Below are 23123 nucleotides of genomic sequence, written 5' to 3'. Positions count from 1 at the left end.
CAGGAAAAGTGGCATCTAGAAGAAGAGAAAATCAGTGAAATTGGAGTGCATGGAGAGTATGCTTTCCTCTGGCCTTGGACACTGAATGGCATTTGCATCACTTTCCCGTTCAGAAAACAGGCACTTGATAACTCATCAATAACATGATTACCTGGCTGCATGGTATCCTACTGTCACAAAAAGAAACAGGATGTGCTTATTACATTTAACATGTTTATGTTAAATTCCAGGCAAAAGAATGGAAACTAATAGACATGTTTAACTGAGACTCCTACCCTTTTCAGCAGCCTTGGTGTCCCTGTGGAGGACCTGGTGTTCACCTGCTGAACATCAGTGATTTCTATGCATCAGAAAATAATCATTGCATACAGACATAGGAATACAGAACAAAAACTGAAATTCTGTTCACTCCCAGAGAAACTTCACACAAAAATATCTTGTCTGCTGTTGATTCTAATCTGAGACACAATTCATATTGACTCAGAGAATATCAGCAATTGAAGAGAGAGAATTATCAGCTTTGTTAAAGAGGCCACATGATCACAAATATCATTATTACACACCAGGTACCTCTTCCAGGAATCCATCCAGTGTACAGACATTACTCTGAAAACCATTTGGACACAGTAGAACCAGGAAGGTGGCCCCTCAAACACCAATCCCAGAGTGGCAGAGGACTGCTAGGACTCTAAAGGCCACATCTGTTTTCATCAAATACAGCACACAAACACTTGGGCCCTGCAGGGAACTCAGCCAGTGCTGCTGCCCTGTCAGAGGTGGTCAAGAAAAATCCCTCCACAAGGAAGACAAGACTACTGAAAAAGCTGGTGTCTCTTACAGCTGGTGCAAATGGGGAAGAAAGCAAAACAAACCCAGCAAAACCCCAGACTAATCACACAGTACCATTGAGGATGAGAGAAAAATGAGAAGAAAAGCTATCTTATAATAAGGCAGCTGTGCCTCTTCTTTCATTTTCATAAGAGAGAAAGTACAAATATTTGCCCCTGATTGTATCATAGCAGGGAAAGAGAAGAGAGCCCTGGCAAGCTTGTCCCAAGCCAGAGCAGGGGTCTGAGAAGGGAGCACAGTGTCACCTCAGCACCTTCAACACAACCAGAACTGGTGCAGTGTCAACCTCACACAGCTCTGTGCTGTCTGTGTAAGGTCCCACACATGCACACACACAGGACAGCTGAAGGCTTGACCTGGCTCACCTCCCTTTTTCTATTAAATGCTTCCACAGAGGGAATCCCAACCTGGCAGGAACTTACAACTACCTGGTTTCACTGGGGTGAAATTCCTCTACACTCCTGTCAGGAATGCTCCAAGCCTAAAGCAGAAATCTGGAGCAGCTTGATGCTGCAGCAGTAACAAAATCTCATGTGACTCCTTCACTTCTAAGCAGCCTGTCTTTGGTTATCTATAATTTTCATAGATGTTATTTATTTCCAGGGAGATAAGACAGATGTTTTTTTAAACAAGATACAACAAAGTAAAGTAGTGTGAGTCCTTAAGGAGTCCTTTACTCAGGGAGTGGATTTATAATCCTTAAAGTAAGGGTATGCTCCACTGCAGAAATGTAGCATCTAACCCTTTCAAGCATTCCTGATCATACACATGTGCACACTGTTAGTGATAAATAGCTACGATTTCTAAGCACATTTTACTTAAGAATATATTCCATTTCTTTTCTTTCAGGGACTGAGAAGCTTAATGTTAGCTATGCCTGGTCAGAACACAGATAGTGAGAAAACAGTAAGTAAAATACACTGGGGTTCCTTTCAAAAACCAGGCCAAGTCCTCAAATGCTGTTCCTAATTCCACAAGGGTAACAAGTTATCCCAGGTGAGGAACTACTCCAACTCTCCCCTGGCCTACTTCCATTTAAACAGAACTGCAGGTTCCAACCACTTAACTGTCAATAGTAGAAAAATATATAAGCACAATATAAATATCACAGAGAAAAGCAAATATCCCAGGAAAACAAAGCAAGCAACACATCCTTACCTTGCTGCTGCTGCTAAGAGGTTCTTGGCATTAGGAGCTCCAGGATCAACAGACAGAGACTTGGCAGCCAGTAACAGCTTGCTGGAAGCCATTGAGATGCTCTTGAGGTTTCCTATCACTTGAATCTGGTCCTCTTTAGTCTGGAAAGCCACAGCAGCATAACATTAAGTGCAAAATTAGCAATCAAGAGAGTGTGCTGAAACCACACATGGAGACCCAGTTTATTTATCCACCTGAAACCACTGACATAGGTGAGCTCAGAGAAGGAGGGCTCAAGCCATCCTTCACCCAGACAGGTGCCCCTAGCTTCACTTACATAACACAAAAAGACCCTTCCAACAAACAGCTTGGCTTCTAACACTGGTAGCATTCACAAATGAGCAATGGAGGAACTTCCCTACTTGTTGAACAATGCTTTTGTTGACAAGACTCTTATGTGTCTCTGCCTGGCACAACTGCTTCCCATTATTCAGTCAGTGCAGGCTCTCTGGCACCCTTTGTGCAGCCCACAGGCTTCTCCAGCATCTAACTGGAATTGCTCACACAAAAATGGCCTCCAGGAAGCAATCTTTCCCAATAAAATGACTTTCTATAAGCCTATTTTGGTCAACATTCTGATTTGGATGTTCTATTACTTATTTTAAGCCCTTGCTTGGAAAGGGAAACCTGTATTTAAATCCAGTTACAGAAAATTATTGCATCTTTACAGTAAACAGCAGTGACTAGATTCTTCTGCCAATGATCAGTAGAAGTGAACCCATTTTTTCTAACAGTCTGTTCACAGTTTTATGTAAAGGGGTTGCATATTATTCAGTTGGTATGAATAGCTTTTACTCTCTATTTACTATGTTCTACTTCCTCCCTACCCCTATATTTTTCTAGTCCCCCAAAATCCCTGGTATTGCTTCTGTTCAGGCCAAATAACTACATACAGAAGGCCTTCTCATTTGAAAGATCAGCCATTAATAATTCAGAATAATAACCACCCCCTGTGCCAGCAGGATCAGCAAATTCACAAGGGCCACAAGGTCATCAGCAGCTGGATTCTCATTTCAAGATTTCAAGCAGCCATTTGCAGCATTGTTTCTACCTCTGCCTTCACTGAATTGCCTCAAACAAAACATTCTAAAAGTCAGTGTGGTCCACAGCTAAAGAGACAGGTACCTCACTGCTACTCAGAGTCAGCTGTTTATGTAGCCTAACTCACTTCACACATCTGGAACCTGAATGATGGAGAATAATCACCAACCACTGTCAGATGTCTCATTTCTATGTACAAAGTGTCTGCTCTAGAGACCTTTTACAAAAGACTTCAAAGGACTGACACACTCAGGCCCTCCTGGCTGCTTTCTGGCAATCATTTCTGGGGTTTGCAGGGTCCTCCTACAAACCAGGGTAAAACCATCTGCAGATTCTTTTTTCTGCTAGTCCTCCCATCTCTTCTGATACACAATTCCTTTTTATATGCTGGCATGTGTTATGCTAAATCATAGGCAAATGACCAATTACTGTAGCTCAGCACAACTTTATCCACTAAGATAAACTGAAGGTGGCATCTCCAGCTACCAGGAATGAGCTCAGCAATGTGTGACAACATTCCTGATTGTTAGAGCTCCTCAGAGTAGAACTCTGCCAGATTTTAAATCACTGAACACAAGTCCAAGTGCTTGCTGTCACATCCAAGGATGGCATTTTAGGCAGCCCTCTTCAAGTGCTTGCTCCACTCTGCAGCAGATCCACAGCACCATGGAGCAATATCAAAGCATCATTTCCTCTATCTACTTAACAAAAGCAGCAAAGAAAGGTGCTACATTTTGAACAGTGTTCACCCAAATTATGCTCCAAGGGTTCCAACCAAAAGGAAGCAACCCTTTCCACAGGCTCAGAGGTTCAGCACACCTTTGTACCTTGGCAGCTCAAACTGCACAGAGGAGTATGAAGTTGTATTTCTGACTGGACACAGAAACAAATCCCAACATCCTATGGAAGATGCAAATGTTGAGTCCTGTCCTTTCCAGATAACAGCTCCAGATGATTCCCTCACAACAAACATCTCACACAGCAGCATGCTGTAGTGCTACATAAACAATGTGCTGCACTGCCAGAGGTTATGGCAAGATTATCCCTCAATCAGCATGATCAAGGACTTACTTGTGCTTGGCCAGCCATTTCAATACCAGCATCAAGAAATTCATCAAAGTCATCACTGAATTTGCCAGAGGCTGCAGCCAGCTCCCCACTCTGGCCCCGTGTGGCATGGACAACTTCTCCAGCTGACTGATTCAGGTCTGCTGCTGCCTGGTTCAGTTCACTCTGAGCTTCTTGAAATGACTTAGAACTTGGAGGTAGCTGTAAGAGACAAAGTTCAGTATTTTACTGTCTGTCACATCACACCAGCCTTTCCTGGAGAGTTCAACACGTGCTGAGAATCCCAAATGCAGCAGAGCAGTGAGCTGGAAATGTGGGACAGCTGTCACCCAGAAATCTGTCCAGCAACTTGTGTCCTGCTGTTTCTTTCAAGGGACAGACAAGTCTGTAAGCTTTTCAAGGGACACAAATATTGGCAGCTCTTCAGAATTACTCTAAACTCTCTCTAGTAAACCAGTTTGGTAAAAACCTCCCTGGTTTTATCAAAAGGCATTGCACAAACATATAAAAATACAATTGCTCCTTTATTCACAGGATAGCAAGGTCAGTGATAAATGCAGAAAAAAAAAGCTGTTCAAATATTATAACCATCTGGCAAATTGCCAATGCAAAAAGAGTTTGTTGACATGAATGCAGTTAAACAAAGTAACAATTCTTCTCTTTACATAAAATGACCAAGCATTTTTTTGACAGATCACAATGCTCCTTCAAGTAAACTGATCACTTCTAGGTGGGAGATTAACTATAATTTTCTAATTTTCATTTTTTTCAGAATGTCAAGTCATAGTTGCCATTTTCAAAACCAAAAAGTTAATACCAATCTTTGACCATTTTAATACTGCCCTCACAAGTCACAGACACATTTCACCTTGCCCATAAAACTACAAAAATGGTATTTCAGTCTAAATAGCAGCTGCCTGAAGGTGCATAAACTTAAACACAGCTTACATGAAGTACACTTAGAGCTCACTTACTAAATAATCATTTGACCCATGAGGAACTCAGATGTGCTGTTCAGTTTTCTAAAATCTATTTGCACATGAAAAGCCATCTTACCGAATCAACCAGGAGCTTCTTGCTGGATTCCCCAATGCTCTTTAAGGCCACATCCACATCCTTTTGTCCAGGCAGACAATTCACACAGTTATTCAAGGAGTGAGACACTGCTTTGGCCACCTACAACACACAGGTGAACACAGTCACACTGAGAGAGGTTTAAATGCTCATTAATGGGAGGCACAGCCTCTACTCCATAGCCAGAAATTCCTATATTCTGACCCTTACAGCAACATTTTTGCAACTTTCTCAGTTTGTTGTCCTGCAGTCTTGATTGAGGCTCATCCATGGGATAGGATGGTGTTGGCAGGGCAGCCCCACGACTGCTCCTGGCACCTGTGATAAAGGCTGCAGCACTGCAGATAAGGGAACCCCCTGAAGTTATCTATAAACTAATCACAGAAATTCATTCCATGCAGCTTTTTACACAGATCTGATTAAAACAAAGATATCTTCATAAGAAATTATTTACAATGCAGGCCAATTCTAGAACTTTTCAAATCAGTAAAAAATGAACCTGCCACTCCTAAAGAATTCAAACATAGTGGTGCTACACATGAAGAAAACATGCACTCCTTTTTTGAATGTAACATGGATAGAGATCTTTTATTTGAAAATTCCCAGTTTAATGGCTGTCTCACTTTTGCAGTCAAGCAGTCTCCTCACATATATTGTGGGTAAAAGCACAGAGCTGCATCTTTGTATGTTTTCCTAAGAGATGACTAAAATACCATACTTATACCATTTACCTTGTTTAACCTAGGCATGATATTGTCTGAGAGCTTGAAAGGCATAGAAAGTTGAACTATCCATCAGCCTTATTTTCTGTCATTCTTTCTCCTTATTCAGTGCTGGTTTGGAGTAAATTCACTGCACGTTTGACAACTCTTGCAGCTGCCCAAGTCCCAGCTTACCTGGGCTAGTCTCTGCTGACTGTCTGCATCCCCTGGGGCAGCCAGGGCCTGCTTGGCCTCCTGGATCAGCATGGCAGAGCCTTCCATGACATCCCTGGCTGAATCCAGCATGGCATGGGCTGCCACAGGGTCACTGGTGGATGCTGCCACACCTCGTGCTGCCTGAGCCAAAGTCTTCAAGGCCTGAGCAGTTTCTCTGGCAGCAACTCCTGTGGTCACATTGCACCAAGGATTTTGTTAATACCTTTAAAACAATCTTTGTGTTTCATGACATGATCTTGCATGTAATGATCCTATTGCAAAATAACACTGCAAATGCAATTTAAAAGAAAATCTTCAAACAGGAACAAATTTGAAATACACAGAATCATTTGCTTATTGAAATGCCTGTAGTGAAGCCATAAAGTAAATGTTATAGCCCAAAAGCCACATTCTGGGCACAGTCTCTCAGTCACTACATCCTAGTGAAGCACTGAAAAAGAAGAAAAGCTAAAACCTGAAGATGAGGAAAAATTCCAAGCTATGGGGGGAGTGATTGTCTGCAAGAATGGTGCACAGGAGTTCAGAGCCACAGCACAACAGTTTAACTTCAAGCGATCACAAAAGAGATTATTAGGAATGATACAACTTGATATAACCTAACATCACTGTGAGTAAAAACATAAAAAAATAACTGAATGAAATCACAGAAAGGATGTAATAAAATTACCTTCTGTTAAAAGACATCTATCAACTCCAGTGCTAAGGTGTAGGACTATGTGAAAATGGTCTCCTTCTTCTATTTTTGAAATTATTGAAAAGTAACTCATTGCCTCATAGGGTTTCCTACAATCTGATGATAAGAGAGCTACTAGGTTTAGCTATTCATTGTCAGCTGCAAGTATCTGTACTCCCTTGCCTGATACCTAGTGCCTACTTGTGCACAACAATGTGACAGAAACATGAGCTATCTTGATGAAATTCCATCTGCTGCAAATGAAAGCAACTCTACGTTCTAGAGCCCAGATGCAATTATAACCAATGAAGTGGTAATTGCCATAACACATTTTATCAGTAATATTAGACAAAAAAATCTTATGGGAGCATTTGCAACAACAGCTTTCATTTCTAACAGGAATAAGGACACAGAACATTTTAACATCTACAAGTGAGCTTTTGTCCCTCCTGTAGAGCATTTTTCTTATTAAGGCATTTTTGTTTCTAAACTAAAAGTACAGGTACAAAAATAAACTGCAGCATCTGTGTGCCCAGGTTTCCTACTGGCTTCACCTCAAACTATGCAAATGTGCTCAGTGAATCAGCCAGAGCAGCTGCATTGTACATGAACTGGTAACTGCTAGGAGGAGATGCAGTTCTGAATGTCACCAAGCTGTCCCCACTATGTTTGCACCCTGTAGCTTCAAAACATGTCCAAGGCACCCTTTAAACATTCTGCAAGGACACAGCAACATTTCCAGTGGCACTGATCTTTAAAATGCAATACATTTTATTTCAGCCTTTCACAGTTTCAGTGGCACATATTTACAAAAACAACAGATGTCCCAATCTATTCTGATTAAAGACAGAGCAGATTGCATCACTGTTCTTTTATGAAGTATGAGTCACGCTCAATTCTTCAATAACTTAGCACAATTCACTATCAGCACTATAAAAAATAGTGAATTTCTTGATTTAAGTAGTATGTGATAGGAAAACCTTTCCTCAAGGTGATGGAAAGCAGAGGTTTCAGAGCCATCATGGATAAAGCAGTACCTGTGTAGTGCTCGTTGCCCTGAGCAGCACAAGTTAACAACTGGGCCATGGAAGAACCCACAGCTTTGGATGTGCTTCCCAGGTCCTGAGTGCACTTCTCGAGCTGTAAAAAATTGCAAAGTACAAATTACTTAGTTTAAGCACAACAAAAATGCACTTTGTTTTAAATACTACGGAAAAATTCCTCATTCCACAAAAAAACCTAAACTTCCACCTCAGCTACTGAACACACACACAATTTCTCTGAAATCTGACTAAGACATTTTCCCTGCTCAGGATGAAATAAATTAACATATTAGGTAGTGTGAACAATAAAACTATTTAACAATTAGCAATGGAAATAAATACCTTCATCCAAGGAAGGGCTTTCCCCCACCACCAAATAAATCATTTCAGTTTCTATGTCTACTAGAACTGTCCTGAGTTCTCATCATTGTCACTATTGAAAAGCAATTATTTTTGACAAGACCAAAACATGATTGTTACCAAATTGTAATTTGTACAATAGAGCACGAGGCCCTACAGTCCTATGAGTAACTCTACTACAGAACACACTGTTGCTGTAGTAGTAACATACATAATTTTAAGAGAATCAGTGCAAAATCCTATCAGCATGATCATTATCCAAAGCTTCATGATTTGTTTTGCCTCTAATATTTAAGTTTTTAACAGCTAACTTTGTTTGTTTTTAAATGAAGAAGATCCTTCCTCAATTACAGTTTCTCCTGGGAGAGGTTTTAACTGTCCATCCACAGCTGCCATCTTCGCATCCTGCAGTTCATTTTTGAGTGTCTGGACTGTATTCAAAGCAGAATCAATTTCCATTGGGCCACAAGCTTCATGAGCCTGTTCAGAAACCAGATCAGCACCACTGTTAGCAGCTGGACACAACTTTCAGAAACAGTAAATGCTTCAGATCTCATCTCCCCTCCCATATTATTTCTCTTCCTACTTTAGAGGCCATTGTGAGCCTCCAAGGGTTATACATCATGGATTCCAAACTCCAGAACAATATTTCAGTGTGTGAAGAGAATAGCACCCTGCTAAAAGGGGAATGAGGTGCACTTGCCTTGTGTGCATGTCCCTTCACAGCAGGCAGCCCAGGGACTGACAAAGTGACTGTGGCACCCTGGATTTCCCCTTGGACAGTGGCTTCACTGAGCATCATGATCAAAATCCCAGTGACTCCCTGCTGTGGCAGCCCACACTCACCAGCATGGGATGGAAATTGTAGCATTAGCTCAGGTGTGGCCACCTCAGTGCTACAATCCTGGTTTCAGGCCTCAGGGTACACACACAAAAAAACCCAGACTTTCCACTTGCATTTTTTAAGCCCCACATAGTTTAGAAATCTGTGTGTGAAACACAGAGCATCTGCTTCCCTGAGTTTCACAGATGATGATTCCAGTTCACAATGACAGCACAGCTGTAGCTGGTTCTCACTGGTTTGGTGGGGCATGAGATGTGTTCCCTTTTTCCTGCTCTCCCCTGGATGTAACAGCAGTTCAGAGTCTTGATGTGCTGCTCTGTACACTCTGCTCCCATCTGGCTGCTATGGAAAGGGCAGCACAAGCTTTTTCAGCTTTCTTGTCACTTCTCCCTCCCCTTTCTCTCATGCCACAGAGGCCACCTGGGAGTCTGAGCAAAGTGTGCACAAAATACAGCAGTGAAAGGTGAGCACTGCCTCAGGGGGGACAAGAAGTCCTCTTGTTTTAGCTGATTAAAAGCAGGATTTATTTACCTACCTTCTGGGAGGCAGTTCTCAGCTCAGCTAAGCTGGTAGCAAGGTTCTTTGCACACTGACTGAGCTGCATTGCTGCTGCTTGGTCAGTCACTGTGGGGACAGCAGCTTTAGCAGATGCCACCATTTTACTTCCAGGCTGTTCAGAGAACAACAGTGAACACAATTAGTTTTACCAGCTCATTTTCTTTAAAGAAAGTTTAGGATTCAATAAAACTGCTTCCTTCATTCACACACTTATGAGGTTTCTAGGTTTTTCTTCAATGACTAGCACATTCCTGCTCCTTAAGCTGGAAGATCCTGTCAGAATTCTGTCACATTTCCAAGCCCTCTGCAGCAGGACTCATCTGTGCTTTACTGGGACAATGATTACTCCATTGGTTCCAGTGTCTGCCTGAGGCCTTTGAATACTTATGAAGACTACTTAAAAATACTGAAATGTGAAATTTTGCCACTCAGCATTCATGTGGTACAATCAGCTCAAGGTGGCAGAGATGGCAAATTTCTCTCTACATTTCTAAATATTAACCTCTGCCAAAATTCTATTGAATGAAAATTGTAATTCAAGCAATGCCTCTACACATGGATTACTGCTGATACAACTAAAAACCTTTGCTGATTCTCACCATCACCACTGTACACACACACAGCCACAGGGGAGATGGATCAATCATGTGAATGACTCCAGAGGGAATCATAAAGCAAATACTCAAACAGAGTGAGAGGATGGTTTGTGATCCCTCTGCCTACACAGGACCATAAAAACCTGCTAACAGCCATCACTTTAAGGGAACACTAACTGATGCCAATAATGACCATGCCATTGCACAGAGAATTGGTTTCTGGTGTTGGTTCTTGTAATGTTAACAATAAGCCAATAGTTTTGTTATCAATACTCAATATTCTATCTTTCTATTTTAAGATGTTATAGAAAAAGCACACAGTCCAATTTTGTGTTTTTCCCAAACCATCAATCTAGATCTATTATGGAGGGTAATATCTAAAAAACCATGCTAGTATTCCCTTCTACTTCTGAGGAATTCTGAAATTTGTTGCTGCAACACTAAGTTTACCTTGCCTAAAAAAGTCACAACAGCCTGTCACATATTCAGACTCAGACCTCTACTTAGAAAGATGCTAAATTCTCTCCATTTTGTTCTTTAAACTCTAACCCAGAAGACAAGTGTACAGCACTGACTGTTTCTTCTCCATAAACATACTTTTTTCTTGTTACTTTTAACCTCAATGTCAGCAGTTCTCACTCTCCATAGCCACAATGAATTCTGGCCACCTAACCTGAGAAACAAAATTCTGCCTGTCTATGGCTCAGAGCAGTGAACTTCTTTACATGGTTCTTAACAGTTTACTGGTTATTTATCACAAATGAAAACATACAGCACTAAAAAAATGCTTTTTACATCTACTGCAATGATTGGTTCACTTCACCTGAAGGAAATTCTGGCTGGAATTGATTAAAGCAAGCTGAGCACTGAGGTCTTCTGCCTGAGCTTGACTTCCTCTTACACCCTGCACCAGCTGAGGAATGTGGTCTGCAACAGTCTAAAATGGACAAAGGGAAAAGATTTTCAGTAAAAAAATAAAAACTCAAAATCCTTTGAAAATAAAGCAAGCACCCTTCCCACTCTCCTTAAAGATAACTGCAGTATTTCTGTGTAAATTACTTCTGTGCTGTCCTAGAATTAATTTAGGATGCATGGAACCAAACTAGTATACAACAGGACTTTTTATGGATGTTCTATGCAAGAAATCATTATTTATTTCATTATTGATTGGTGATCCTCATCAGTTCCCCAAAAGCATTGCTCAGGAGTTGTTTGCCATGGGCTGTGTTTACCTTGCAGCTCTGCACAAGTTGCTGGTGGGCTGCTGTGTTCTTGTTGGAAACAGCTGCATTCTGAGAAGCTGCAATGGTCTGAGTAGCAGCAGCTGCAGCTTGTTTAGCTGCAATCTTTGGAGAAAAAGAAAGTTAAATCAGTTCTAAAAGTGAATAATTCAAAGGATGGAACACACATCACTGTAGGTAACTTTGACAGTAACAACATTGACAAATTAATAAATTTTATCCCTTAATTTGATTTACCTTAAGGAAACCTCAACTGACCATCATTGCTCTTCTCTCAAGGTGAAAATGATTGGAATACTGTTACCCATCTCTGATTTGCCAATAAAGAAAAAGGCAGGGTTATAAGCATTCTATGCCCTTACTCTTTGACAGCTTAGGTTTCAACAAGAGGAATATTAGTGAATTGCAAACAGCAGAAATGGTCTGAACAACGAGCTCCTATGAAGGCCAGAGGAAACAGCAAAGCCCCCACACTGACACCTCTGAGCCAGGGCTCAAGGGAGCCAATTTCTGCTGAGACTGCCCTATAGCAAAAGCAAAGATCCTACAATGACACAGAGGGTACAAAATACTATTTCCACTTCTGAGTCTAAAAGCATTGTAAAGACCTACTTCAAATATTATCAACATATCCCTATTATAAAAACAAAAATTCAACAACTTATCCAAGGTACTTCAACATGTTGTACAACACTAACTGGCTCACTAAACAGAAGCAAGCATGAAGTTTGTTACATATTATATTCCTTTGTAAGCCAGTATATGTTATAACAGCAAAACATATTAAATACTCTTTTTAGAAAACTTTCTTGAATTAGAAAATTACAGATATCAGCCTTTATTTCCTACAGTACTCCTGATTTATAGTTCTAGACAGACACAGGAACTCAGTGTATTTCTGGAACCTGGTCACCTTACTGCATTTGAACCAGACTAATGCAAAAATCACAGTTGCAAACTAGGAACTATGAAAAGTTTCTGTTTTTTCTTCATTTTAGTTGAGAATGTGAAGATCAAACTTTGCCCACAGAACAAACTCCCATGGTATTTTATCCTTACTAAATTGCTTTTCTCCTAGGCTGGGCCACTAGATAGGCTCTATCTTTTTACTTCCATTTCTGCTTCCTGACTCTGAGTAATTCCCCAGTTTAACTGGACATGCTGTGATCCAGCTAACTTGGTACAGAAATTCGTCTGGAATTCTATATCCCAGTACAGGCACAAGAGGTACTGTGTGTAAATGGCACACCAGAGAGATAAATTAACACAGCAGTGAAGCCATTTCAGCTCAGCTGTTTAATTTTAGGACTAAGCCACCATCAAATGCCTTCTGAGTCAAATCCTAACAGCACTTTACCACATCTGTGACACAAGTTACTCAATTTTCTGAGAACTATGTTATGATATACTGGCATGTCTAATTCTAAGCTTTGTACTCTGGAACTGAGCTTACAGCACTGTCATTCTCTGCTTAGCACTTTCACTACATGGTTTCCAACCTCCAATCTGTTGACAATTTTCTTCTTGATGGCATTCTGTGCAGCAGCATTTGTAGCAACCCGCAGTCCCTCTGCTGCTTCCCTCAGACGCTGCTGCTGATCTTCATTTTCAGGATTGGCTGCAGCTCCCTGCACAAAATGTCCAAGCAAACTTGAGTCTGAGTAAAAAATGACTGGAGAAAATGTGGATGAGCATCAAGACTTAAATCAGCTACATCAGCATTCATTCTCTTCCAAATTTTCATAAGGAAGTTGGAAGAACACTAAAGTATTACAAAACTTCAGAAAGTCTGTTTCTAGTGGAAGGCTGTTACTATGTGTGGTGCTTAGAGGAAGTAAGCTGAACATTTGCTTCATATACCACTTCAGGTGCTTGGGAAAAAAGAAAAAAGCCTTTTTTAACTGCTTCTCCTTTGATGTGAAATAATGTACTTGTATGAATATAGGTTTTTGAAAAAAAAAAACAGTTTTAAAATTCCCAATTCAATATGTCTTTCAATAATTGCAGTCCAAAATTTGAAGTTTAACACAGTAGATCATCTCCACTTGAAGTCAGAAAATACTGGAAAGCCAAGGATAGCAGCCAGGCACAGGCCTTCTGGAGTCCCAGCAAGAATGGCTGCCCCTGCTGCTGTAAAAATAATTTCAATGCAGGATCTGGGAAACAGTTCAAAGGAATTCAGAATTTCAATTCCTCCCTAGCAGACTGAAACAGAAAGGGAAGAAAAGTTGTGATATTTGTGTCTCTTGTGAAAACAAGGAGGGAAGGATGTAGAAGGGAACAACACAGGCAAGATTCCCCAGGTGAAGGAAACTGTTTCTTTAACAGAGGGGAGTTACTGTGCAATGACTGTGTAATGATTGCTGTGGTTGTGTTGCTCCCTCTCACTGGTACAGACCCTGCACCACAGCAGGGCTCAGGGATGTGGTAACTGCCCTACAGGGCTTGAGCCAGGACCACAATGCACACAGGAAAGCAAAAGCAGTGCAAGATGATTTTTGAAAACCAAAAAAATCCAGGCAGCTAATAAATTGGTTTTTGCAATGTAGTAAGTCATTAAATGCTAAACTTTTACAGGATAAGAGAAACCAGATAAACAGCCAGATGCTATTTATAAACCCCAACACCCTCTCTTCCTTGCGCACAGCATTACAATTTTAAGCTGACAGCTCATTTCCCTGGTACCTTTGCAGCTTCCACCATGCGGGCTGTGGAGTCTGCCAGGAGCTTTGCAGCAGCCAGGAGCTTCTTGGAGTTCTCCATGTCAATCTCAGCCTCTGCATCAGACCTCATGGCATTGACCAGATCCGAGGTGGCCTGAGCCAGCACCCGCGCCTGCCGCACCATCTCACCTGGGAGCACAGGGATGGAAAATGCACAGCCCCACCTCACCCTCTCCTCTCTGCACTGCAGGCTTGCTTCAAACCTCAGCATCCGTGCACAAGGTAAAAATTTAACTTCCATTTGCTGAAGTGTTTTTTCACTTGAAAATTATACACATGTATATACACATATAACTTGAAAGTTTCATAAGCGAATCTTGGACCCCAATATAAATGACAGAAATCACTACAGTGGAGATAAAAGTGTAGTATTTGCAATCTAGATCATAAGACAAAAACACACAATCAGTAGTTTTAGGTAATTTTGAATATACAGTTCAAGGAAACTACTGTCCCAGCAAAAACTAACAACTTGGTTTCAGATTTTAGGTAATTTTGAATATGCAGTTCAAGGAAACTCCTGTCCCAGCAAAAACTAACAACTTGGCTTTCAAATCACAGCCAAGATTTCAGTCCTTGAATAAAAATCATCCATATTCTTCCTGTGTTTCTGGGGAATTATCTTTTGTCTAATATAAACTGAGAACTTTGTTAGAAAACACTTAGCACCATTAAGTTCATTTTAGCCAAAACCATCTTGTTTCTTTTTTAAGAAACTGCACTTTTTAGAAACATCTCAGAAGAAAAAGCAGATGTAAGTTTAAAAACCTACAACAAAATCTATGCATAGTAACACCAATCACTATGAAGGATTTACCCAGGTGCCTGTCTTCTGATTTGGAGATGAGAAACTGCTATACAATACTATGAAGCGAAGCAGTGGCAGAAAACACAAAATATTACAGTGTTCCTTTAGCATGGTATTGATTGTTTTCACTGAATATTTACTCCATCTAGCACACAGCTATGTGCACTCTGCTGCTTTATATTATGAGCTGGATCACTACCCGCGACAACAGCACTAGCTTAGAAGCAGAAAACAGAGAAGGATTTTTATTTTCTTGACATACTGTTGTAGCTATGATATTTTCTGAAAAATCCTTTCCTTAGGATTTTTTCTCCTGAGAAGCTAAGAGGCCTCAGGAACAAAATGTAAACAATGATTATCTGCAGCTGTGGAATGCAACAGGTGCATCTGTGATTGGTCTCATGTGGTTGTTTCTAATTAATGGCCAATCACAGCCAGCTGCCTCAGACTTAGAAAAGAAAGAATGATGAATGAATGAAATCTTTTCATCCTTCTGATGAAATCCTTTCTTCTATTCTTTTAGTATACTTTTAATATAACATATATCATAAAATAATAAATCAAGCCTTCTAAAACAGAGTCAGATCCTCGTCTCTTCCCTCATTCTCAGAGCCCTGCGGGCAGGGTCACACACCGCGGTGAGCCCGTGCCGCGGGCACTCACCGGCGTCGCCCATGGAGCTGAAGATGCTCTCGGTGACACACATGATGGTGTCGGTGGCCTGGTCGTAGCGGCCGATGGGCTCCCCCCTGCTGGCGAACTGCCGCACGTGCTGCAGGAGGTCGTGCAGGGCCTGGCTGACGATGCTGGCGGCCGCGCTGACCTGCTTCAGCAGCTCGCTGTCATCCGTGGCCGCCTGGCACGCCCGCACGCAGTTCTCCACCGAGCGGTCCACCAGCTTCCCTGCCTCGATCAGCTGCTCCTGGCACACCGGGGAGCTGATGGTGGGACTCACCACCTGCGTGGGGACAGCACCCACAGGAGGTTTATTACTCACCGGCCCACGCTCGAGGCATTGGGGACACGCAGCGGCACCCGCGGGGCTCCGGCCCTTGGCCAACGGCCCCGGCTCACCTTGGCACAAGCCACGAGCTGGGAGGTGGACAGGGCACACTGGGTGGCAGCAGCAATGACCCTGTTCTGCAGCACTGTGTCCTCAGCCACCTGCGCCACGTTCTTGGCCTTCAGCACCAGCATGGCAGCAGCGTTGGCAACGGCTTTGGCCAAACTCATCAGGACATCCTGGTAAAGGAAAAGGAAAAGTCAGTCTGAGACATGAAAACACACCCAGGTGTTAATTCCTGCAGTCACTAAGTGAAAATAATTTCTTCCCATTTCCCCACTTAAAATCCCACCCATATACTTCAGTTTTTTAGTAGGATAGAGTCTTCCTAATGCCTCTATACTGTTAAAATAACCTGGTTTTCCAGCAAAGGAAATACTTCCAATACACTTATAAATAATTTCACCTTCACAGCAGGCAGAAAACCTTGCATTTCTAAAACCAAACCCACTACTTTTTGTTTTGCTTTTAGATATGATAAACCATCCCCTTTCCTTACCCCCTATCTCCAACCTCCATAACATTGATAAGAATGCTTAAATGCTTCTTCCTCTCAGCCAAGAGTTGTAATAGATATATTCAGCTAGGAATACAAATGAGAACTGATGAAGTTCACAGATTCACTGCTGGATGAAGGGTGAAAATGGCCTGTAAGTTGTATCAGCAGACACCTTGCACACAGTACACTCCAGAGGAGTAGCTGCTGCTGAAAAGTGCCTTCCCTTGCTTCTGGTGCAAACATATCCTTGGCATTCAGTGAAAAAATCCACACATGCTTTTTACAGAGAATTTAAGAGCACTGGTAACAGCAAACACTGTTAAATCATAAGGCATTAATGATTTTGTAAATGCTACTTTTCATCTTGATGAAGTTTTGTTTGCAACACAGCTTTTTTTTCTACTCAGTTTACCAAATGATTTTATTAACTTCTACATGTTTACATATATACATACAGACACAGCAAACACTTACATAAACCCCATTATATTTAATGAGAAGAAATACAGTGCAAAAAGCTCTCCATGAAGCATCTGTATGATGCACAGAATGAAGTAAGGGTTCCTATGAAATCAGCATTGTGATTGTGTGTGACATTCACATTCTCTGAAAAAATTCCTTCTCCCAGGATTTTTCTCCTGGGAAGCTCAGGAGCCTCAGAGAAAAGAAAACAATTCTTATTTGCTTCTCCTGTGTTTTGCTCATCTGTTTGGAGATTGTTTACCCCCACAGGTGATTGTTTCATTGCATTCTGGAGTGAGTTGTTTTCACTCTTTGGCCAATTATGGCCAAGCTGTGTCAGGGCTCTGGCAAGAGTCACAAGTTTTCATCATTATCTTTTAGCATCTGTAAGTATCCTTTCTTTTTTCTTTAGTGTAGTTTAGTATAGTATTTTTTAATATAATATAGTATAATAAAGTAATAAATTAGCCTTCTGAGAAGCTAATTTAATTTAATGAGAAGGCATTCCCAGCAAATACAATAATTGTGTAATTAAAATCAACCTCAAAATGGATTCAATTAGCATAGGGAAACTTCAGCATTTTCTAACCACACTCTGAGCAGCTTGGTTTTATGCAGGGACCTCCTCATTAAAGCTGCACAGTTCTGAGAGTGAAAACAATCCCCCCATTACCTGGAACCTCTCATCTGTCTCATTCTCCCCAATTTGCCTCAGCAGCTCCCCACTGGCCTGTCCAATGCTTCCAGCTGCAGTCAGAACTGTCTGGCGAGGCTGGGAAGAGGTAACAGAGAAATGCATTAATTCATAGAAATTGCATTTTATATTTCCTCAAGGAACTTGTGCATTAGTGTGCATGCAATATGGCCAAAAAGAGGGAACCTGACAAGTTTTCCTTTGCTCACCTCTCCTGAAGTTGGTTGCACAGCCTTCAGCAGGTCTGAGACAGCACTGGCCAAGGTTCGAGCAGCTTTCAGGAGGTCTTCTCCACTTCCAACCTCATCATCCATGAGAGCAGCAAGCAGTTTCACACCTTTGGACATCTCAGTGAGGTTGGAGGAGATGGTTGTAATTGCACATCCCACAGCAGTATAATCAGTGTCAACTGGGTCCCCTGCAGAGCAAATGGTTTTCAGTGATCAGAATGCTTTAGTGGCTAAAAGGGAAAAGCAGCAGCTACAACAGGCTACACTGGTGAGAGATAAGGGAGACATTTCAGGACAGCCAAGCAATGTCTATTAAGTAATGTGCCACTTAAAAACACATTAGATTGCTTTAAACTTTCTCATTTCTACACTTCTTCTGCAATAATCTATCCTCTAATAGAATGTTTCTTCATTCAATGCCATTTGCTGAGAAGTCCACAGTTTCAGCCTCCTTCAATACTAAAAGAACCTAAGGCAAGACAGTCTTGTCTCCTTTAAGCCACTCACAGCTCCCTCAACCTGTAATTTGCTGAAGAAAAACCCCCTGTCAATAAAAACAGAAACTCTCCTTAACAACTGCCAGATCAATGATGCTTTCTTGTAGTAATCTTGCAAACACTCTACTCTGCTGGATAAGCCAGCTCCATTTTGTCTTCACTGACTGTTACACCTTTAGAGAAACTGAAGATAGAAAAATCTGTGCTGGGAGGGACACCAAGTTTGTTCCACATGTCAGTGCATTAACTACTGGTGTGTTTTAAAGAAAAGTTTCTGCAGCTGCCCCATACTCAGTTCATGTTTCTTGATTTAGATTGACAAAAAAATAGAATGACAACTGCAAGGAAATCCTTCCCATTGAAATTTACCTGCTGTAAGGTTAACAACAGATGCAGTTCCTGCCGTGATTGCATCAACCTGAGAGTGTATTTCATGTTTTGATTCATCAACCTTGTTCTGAACCCAAACTCTTGATGCCTGAAGAGCAATAATGAAAAGAAGAATTAAGGACTGCAGTGAGGTTCTGTAAGGTAAGATACTAGGTACATTTCCCATTCCTTTGTGGATTTTTAAAAGTGAAACAGAAGAAAAACAGCAGGCCCCTAAAGTGAAATAAGAATGCAAGCATTTTCCTCTGCTGATTCATTCATTACAGATTTGCTGTCACATTTCAACAGCTGCCCTTTTAAGGTAAATGCCATAAGAAAGGCTAAACACTCTTGACTGACAGTCCCCCATAAGCAGTGACCCTCTGGGGCTCTGCCATCCTGCCCTAACCTGGATCATGAACAACAGAATCATGTTTTGTTCTCATTTTCCATGTTTCTGAGAGGCAGTAAGTCCCACCATTAATACTGCCCATAGTTTGTGTTTAACTGTACATATGCCCACAACACAAGAGCATTCCAGGCAGGATTATGCAGTCTGCTACATCTGGTCTCAGGAGACTGATTCTCTAACCAGTCTCCTGGTGTCCTGGTGGACCAGTGAGGTGGGCCACTGTACATGAATTCCTTAGTGAGCACAAATTTTACCCCATATTAAAAGCTTTAGCAGTACCACTCCAGATCTGGGGGCAATGACTAAACTGCTCTGTGAACACCCCAAAGGCCACTGCTGTGTGGGTCAGCACTCACCATGTCCTGCCCCAGGGGTGGCAGGTTGTCCACCTCGCTGAGGTCGGCCTGCGCCTGCTGCACCGCGTGCATGCTGCTGTTGATGGTCCCCATCAGGGCCTGCTGGGCTGAGGTCTGCAAGGCAGAGCAGGGCAATGGCTGGGCTGTGCTCCACAGGGCACTCCAGGCACAAGGGACAGCAGCCCAGCAACCATCCCAGGCCATTCCAGAGCTGCCTTTTCCTGGCACAGTGCAGAAAGCAAAGCACTCACGCTCTTCTCACAGTCCTGATTCTGCTCATGCCATTTTACACTCTGTGCTACTTTCACACAGATATAAAGTCCTCACCTTTCTCAGCTCAATGGCCAACAGACCCACACAAACCCACTGAGCTGTCTTACTGACCTGCATTTGAACAACATGAAAAATCAATTTGCTTCTAGGAGATCATTACGGATTTCCTGGGACAGTCTCCCAATGCAATGAAGGATGATTCTAAAACTAAATTGTCATCAATATGCATAAGCTAACAGAAAACTGAAGGGGTTTAGCAGAGCAGGATGCTGCCTGTACTGGGTCTGTCTGTGGCAGAAGTTCTGGCTGCAGGGGTGGCCTCTGGGAGAATTAGCCAGAGGCTGCCCCATATTGGGCACACACAGCTGATTCTAGACATCTCCAACAGACCCAGCACAGGACACAGCTGAGTGCAGCACCCAAACTGATGGCACATCTGAGAACACACTGGTGAGGAAGGGCAGTGAGGGGAACAAGGAGTTCAAGAAACAGCCTTGCCAATGCCAGTGCCTGACAGGGATGTGGAGGGTGTGCTCAAGACAGCAGAGCTGAGTTTCCTTAGCCTGTGGGAGAGAGCCAAGTGCAGCAGGTATTTAAACCCTCTTTTTCCCCTTTGAATACTAGTTTTAACTACTTAAAAGTAAAGAAAAGGCTGGAAGAGCCTGCTTTAAAGAAAATGAGGAAATAAATCAAAAAGTGACACCCTAAATATTTAAGGGATACTCATAACTTATGTTTGGTAGAAAAGTCAGGACATGACAGCCAGGACTCTCAGTCTCAGAAATGTGTACAACATTCTGTTTCTGACTACCTGCTGCACAGACAGGTTTCATGAACAAAAAATCTGGTTTTATGGTCTCACTGCACAGAAAGATTTGACATTCCTTTGCAAGAGTGTGGCCAGCTCCACAGTTCTGTGTTTCCCTGTATTCAGTTACTCTCCCATCAAAACCATAACCTGACCTACCTGTACCAAACCCTTTCCCCTACCCACACCATACATCTGATGGCTTTGGCTGCTGAAATAAGCCAGCTCTGCTCATAACACTGTGTACAACCAAACTGACAGGTGTCAAATCTGCTGGAAACCATGCAACCAGCAGACACAAGCAACCAAAACCTTGTAAATCATACATGAAGATGAAAAAAAATACTACAGCTTCTCAGCTCTGCTTCATCATCACCCTCTCTGCCTCAGCATTTTACTGAATTACAGCCTGAGTGCTGTAACACAGTCAAGTTGATGGTGCCATTACTGGTTGCTCTAAACAAAAATTTGTGACCAATATCTGCTCTTCAATCCTTGAACGAAGCTAGGAGCCTGCTGCACTGCCTGGGACAGCACTTCCTTCTACTGAAATACTCTGCAGAAACCCATTCTTTCCCAGTAGCAAGTGTTTCTCACAAGAGGGGGCATGTGTCCTCTGTGCATCTGGCCCGTTGTCACTTGCTGCTGAGGGGAGGGCATGATGCCCACGTTGAAGGTCTCGGGGCCGCTGGAGCCCGAGCGCATCACGGCCGGCAGCGCCACCGAGCCGTGCTCCACCTTGCCCGTCCTGTTGAACTGCTGCTGCAGGATGGTGGGTCTGCAAAACACCAACACACACTCCGTCAGCTCCTAAAAACTCAGCTCTGCCTCAGCTAGGCTTTCAGTTGCATTTCACAGTGTTTGGAGCAGCTGGAGAATTTGATGGTTTTTCTTTGGAACCATTTTTTAACATATCGGACAAAAGATAATGTGGGGCTTCTGGCAGATCAGTTATTAATAGCACTAATGAGCAGGCACCCAGGAAAGATGGCAATGTGCAGTTTTGTTAAACATGAAACAATGGCTTTACCCCTGTTAGACACTGGGCAGACAGAACCAGAACAAGGTTTATGGCATAACAACTGCTTTGTTTCACTTGTATCACAGGCTGATCAATACAAAATAGAAGCATGAACCTTGTGGAGATCTTTTGCAAGTACTCCCTAGAACTGGGATAAAAACTTAATTCTTCCTCCTTTACACAAATAAGCACACACAGTACTTGCAAATAATCTGGCAGTCCTCCAGATACTGGACTGGAGAATAATAAATAAAGTTACTGCCATCCCGAACTGCCTTGCCAGATATACTGATCATATTTAAACATGACTCAACCTTTAATAGCTGGAAGTGTTGACAGAAATTCAGGCTGTAACAACACTCTGCTGAGGGAAAAAAAAAGTGATTTCAACCATGAAAAAATTTTGTATTTATCTACTACAAGTTCTGGGTTTCTCTGCACAGCACTTAACTAACAGTATATGCTGGAAGTGATTTGGAAAGGGCCATGTCAAAATAAAGCACATCTGAACATGTGTAACCCATCAAAAGATGAAATTTCCCATAAGGCCACATGAAATACCTAACAAATCTATCTCATATAAACTGTAGGCTTAACAATAAATCAAATGGACATTTCACATACACACTGCTGACACTGCCACCCTCAAGAGCTCCAAGAAAAGACTTGAGTGGCTCATTACAGCTTCTAATGTCACCAATCTGTTTTTATGGTCTCACTGCACAGAAAGATTTGACATTCCTTTGCAAGAGTGTGGCCAGCTCCATAGTTCTGTGTTTTGCTTTATTCAGTTACTCTCCCATCAAAACCACAACCTGACCTACCTGTACCAAACCCTTTCCCCTACCCACACCACACATGGTGTGATGTTGATGGCTTTGGCTGCTGAAATAAGCCAGCTCTGCTCATAACACTGTGTACAACCAAACTGACAGGTGTCAAACCTGCTGGAAACCATGGAACCAGCAGACACAAGCAACCAAAACCTTGTAAATCACACATGAAGATAAAAAAAATACTACAGCTTCTCAGCTCTGCTTCATTATCACCCTCTCTGCCTCAGCATTTTACTGAATTACAGCCTGAGTGCCTTTGTTCAGGAGTCAAGTTGATGGTGCCATTGCTGGTTGCCCTAACCAACAATTTTGTGACAAATATCTGCTCTTCAATCCTTGAACGAAGCTAGGAGCCTGCTGAATTGCTTGGGGACAGCATTTCCTCCTATTGAAATACTCTGTAGAAACCCATTCTTTCACAGTAATAACTGTAATGCTTCATTTGAAAAAGCTGCCACTGCTAAATGTGGCACTCTTAAAACCAGACCATTTCTTCCTGTTGCATGCACTCACTTCTTAGGTGAAACAGATTCTTCCAACATGGTTGATTCCTCATCACCTTCAAGCCCAAATCTATCTTTACTTTGTTT

The 23123-nt window shown here is 42.1% G+C and overlaps 1 protein-coding gene across 3 annotated transcripts in view; it reads right to left on the bottom strand.

The window, feature by feature from the left end:
- The window catches only part of TLN2 (talin 2), a 142900-nt gene that overhangs the window by 44236 nt on the left and 75541 nt on the right, over positions 1 to 23123 (bottom strand). For all 3 annotated transcript variants that reach the window (XM_058033114.1, XM_058033116.1, XM_058033115.1), the window contains 19 exons: positions 23047 to 23123; positions 21274 to 21454; positions 19596 to 19709; positions 18828 to 18936; positions 17941 to 18149; positions 17711 to 17809; positions 16088 to 16255; positions 15677 to 15971; positions 14168 to 14334; positions 12982 to 13110; positions 11474 to 11587; positions 11065 to 11178; positions 9623 to 9757; positions 8595 to 8723; positions 7878 to 7980; positions 6126 to 6334; positions 5212 to 5331; positions 4159 to 4356; positions 2008 to 2147 (listed from right to left, as the gene is read on the bottom strand). In XM_058033114.1, the coding sequence (XP_057889097.1) occupies positions 2008 to 2147; positions 4159 to 4356; positions 5212 to 5331; positions 6126 to 6334; positions 7878 to 7980; positions 8595 to 8723; positions 9623 to 9757; positions 11065 to 11178; positions 11474 to 11587; positions 12982 to 13110; positions 14168 to 14334; positions 15677 to 15971; positions 16088 to 16255; positions 17711 to 17809; positions 17941 to 18149; positions 18828 to 18936; positions 19596 to 19709; positions 21274 to 21454; positions 23047 to 23123 (2810 nt within the window). The remainder of the gene's footprint in view (positions 1 to 2007; positions 2148 to 4158; positions 4357 to 5211; positions 5332 to 6125; positions 6335 to 7877; positions 7981 to 8594; positions 8724 to 9622; positions 9758 to 11064; positions 11179 to 11473; positions 11588 to 12981; positions 13111 to 14167; positions 14335 to 15676; positions 15972 to 16087; positions 16256 to 17710; positions 17810 to 17940; positions 18150 to 18827; positions 18937 to 19595; positions 19710 to 21273; positions 21455 to 23046) is intronic.

This window comes from Melospiza georgiana, chromosome 13, assembly GCF_028018845.1.
Source record: "Melospiza georgiana isolate bMelGeo1 chromosome 13, bMelGeo1.pri, whole genome shotgun sequence".
In the NCBI taxonomy this organism is placed as follows: Eukaryota; Metazoa; Chordata; class Aves; order Passeriformes; family Passerellidae; genus Melospiza; species Melospiza georgiana.
This window is presented reverse-complemented; position numbering and strand designations above follow the sequence as displayed.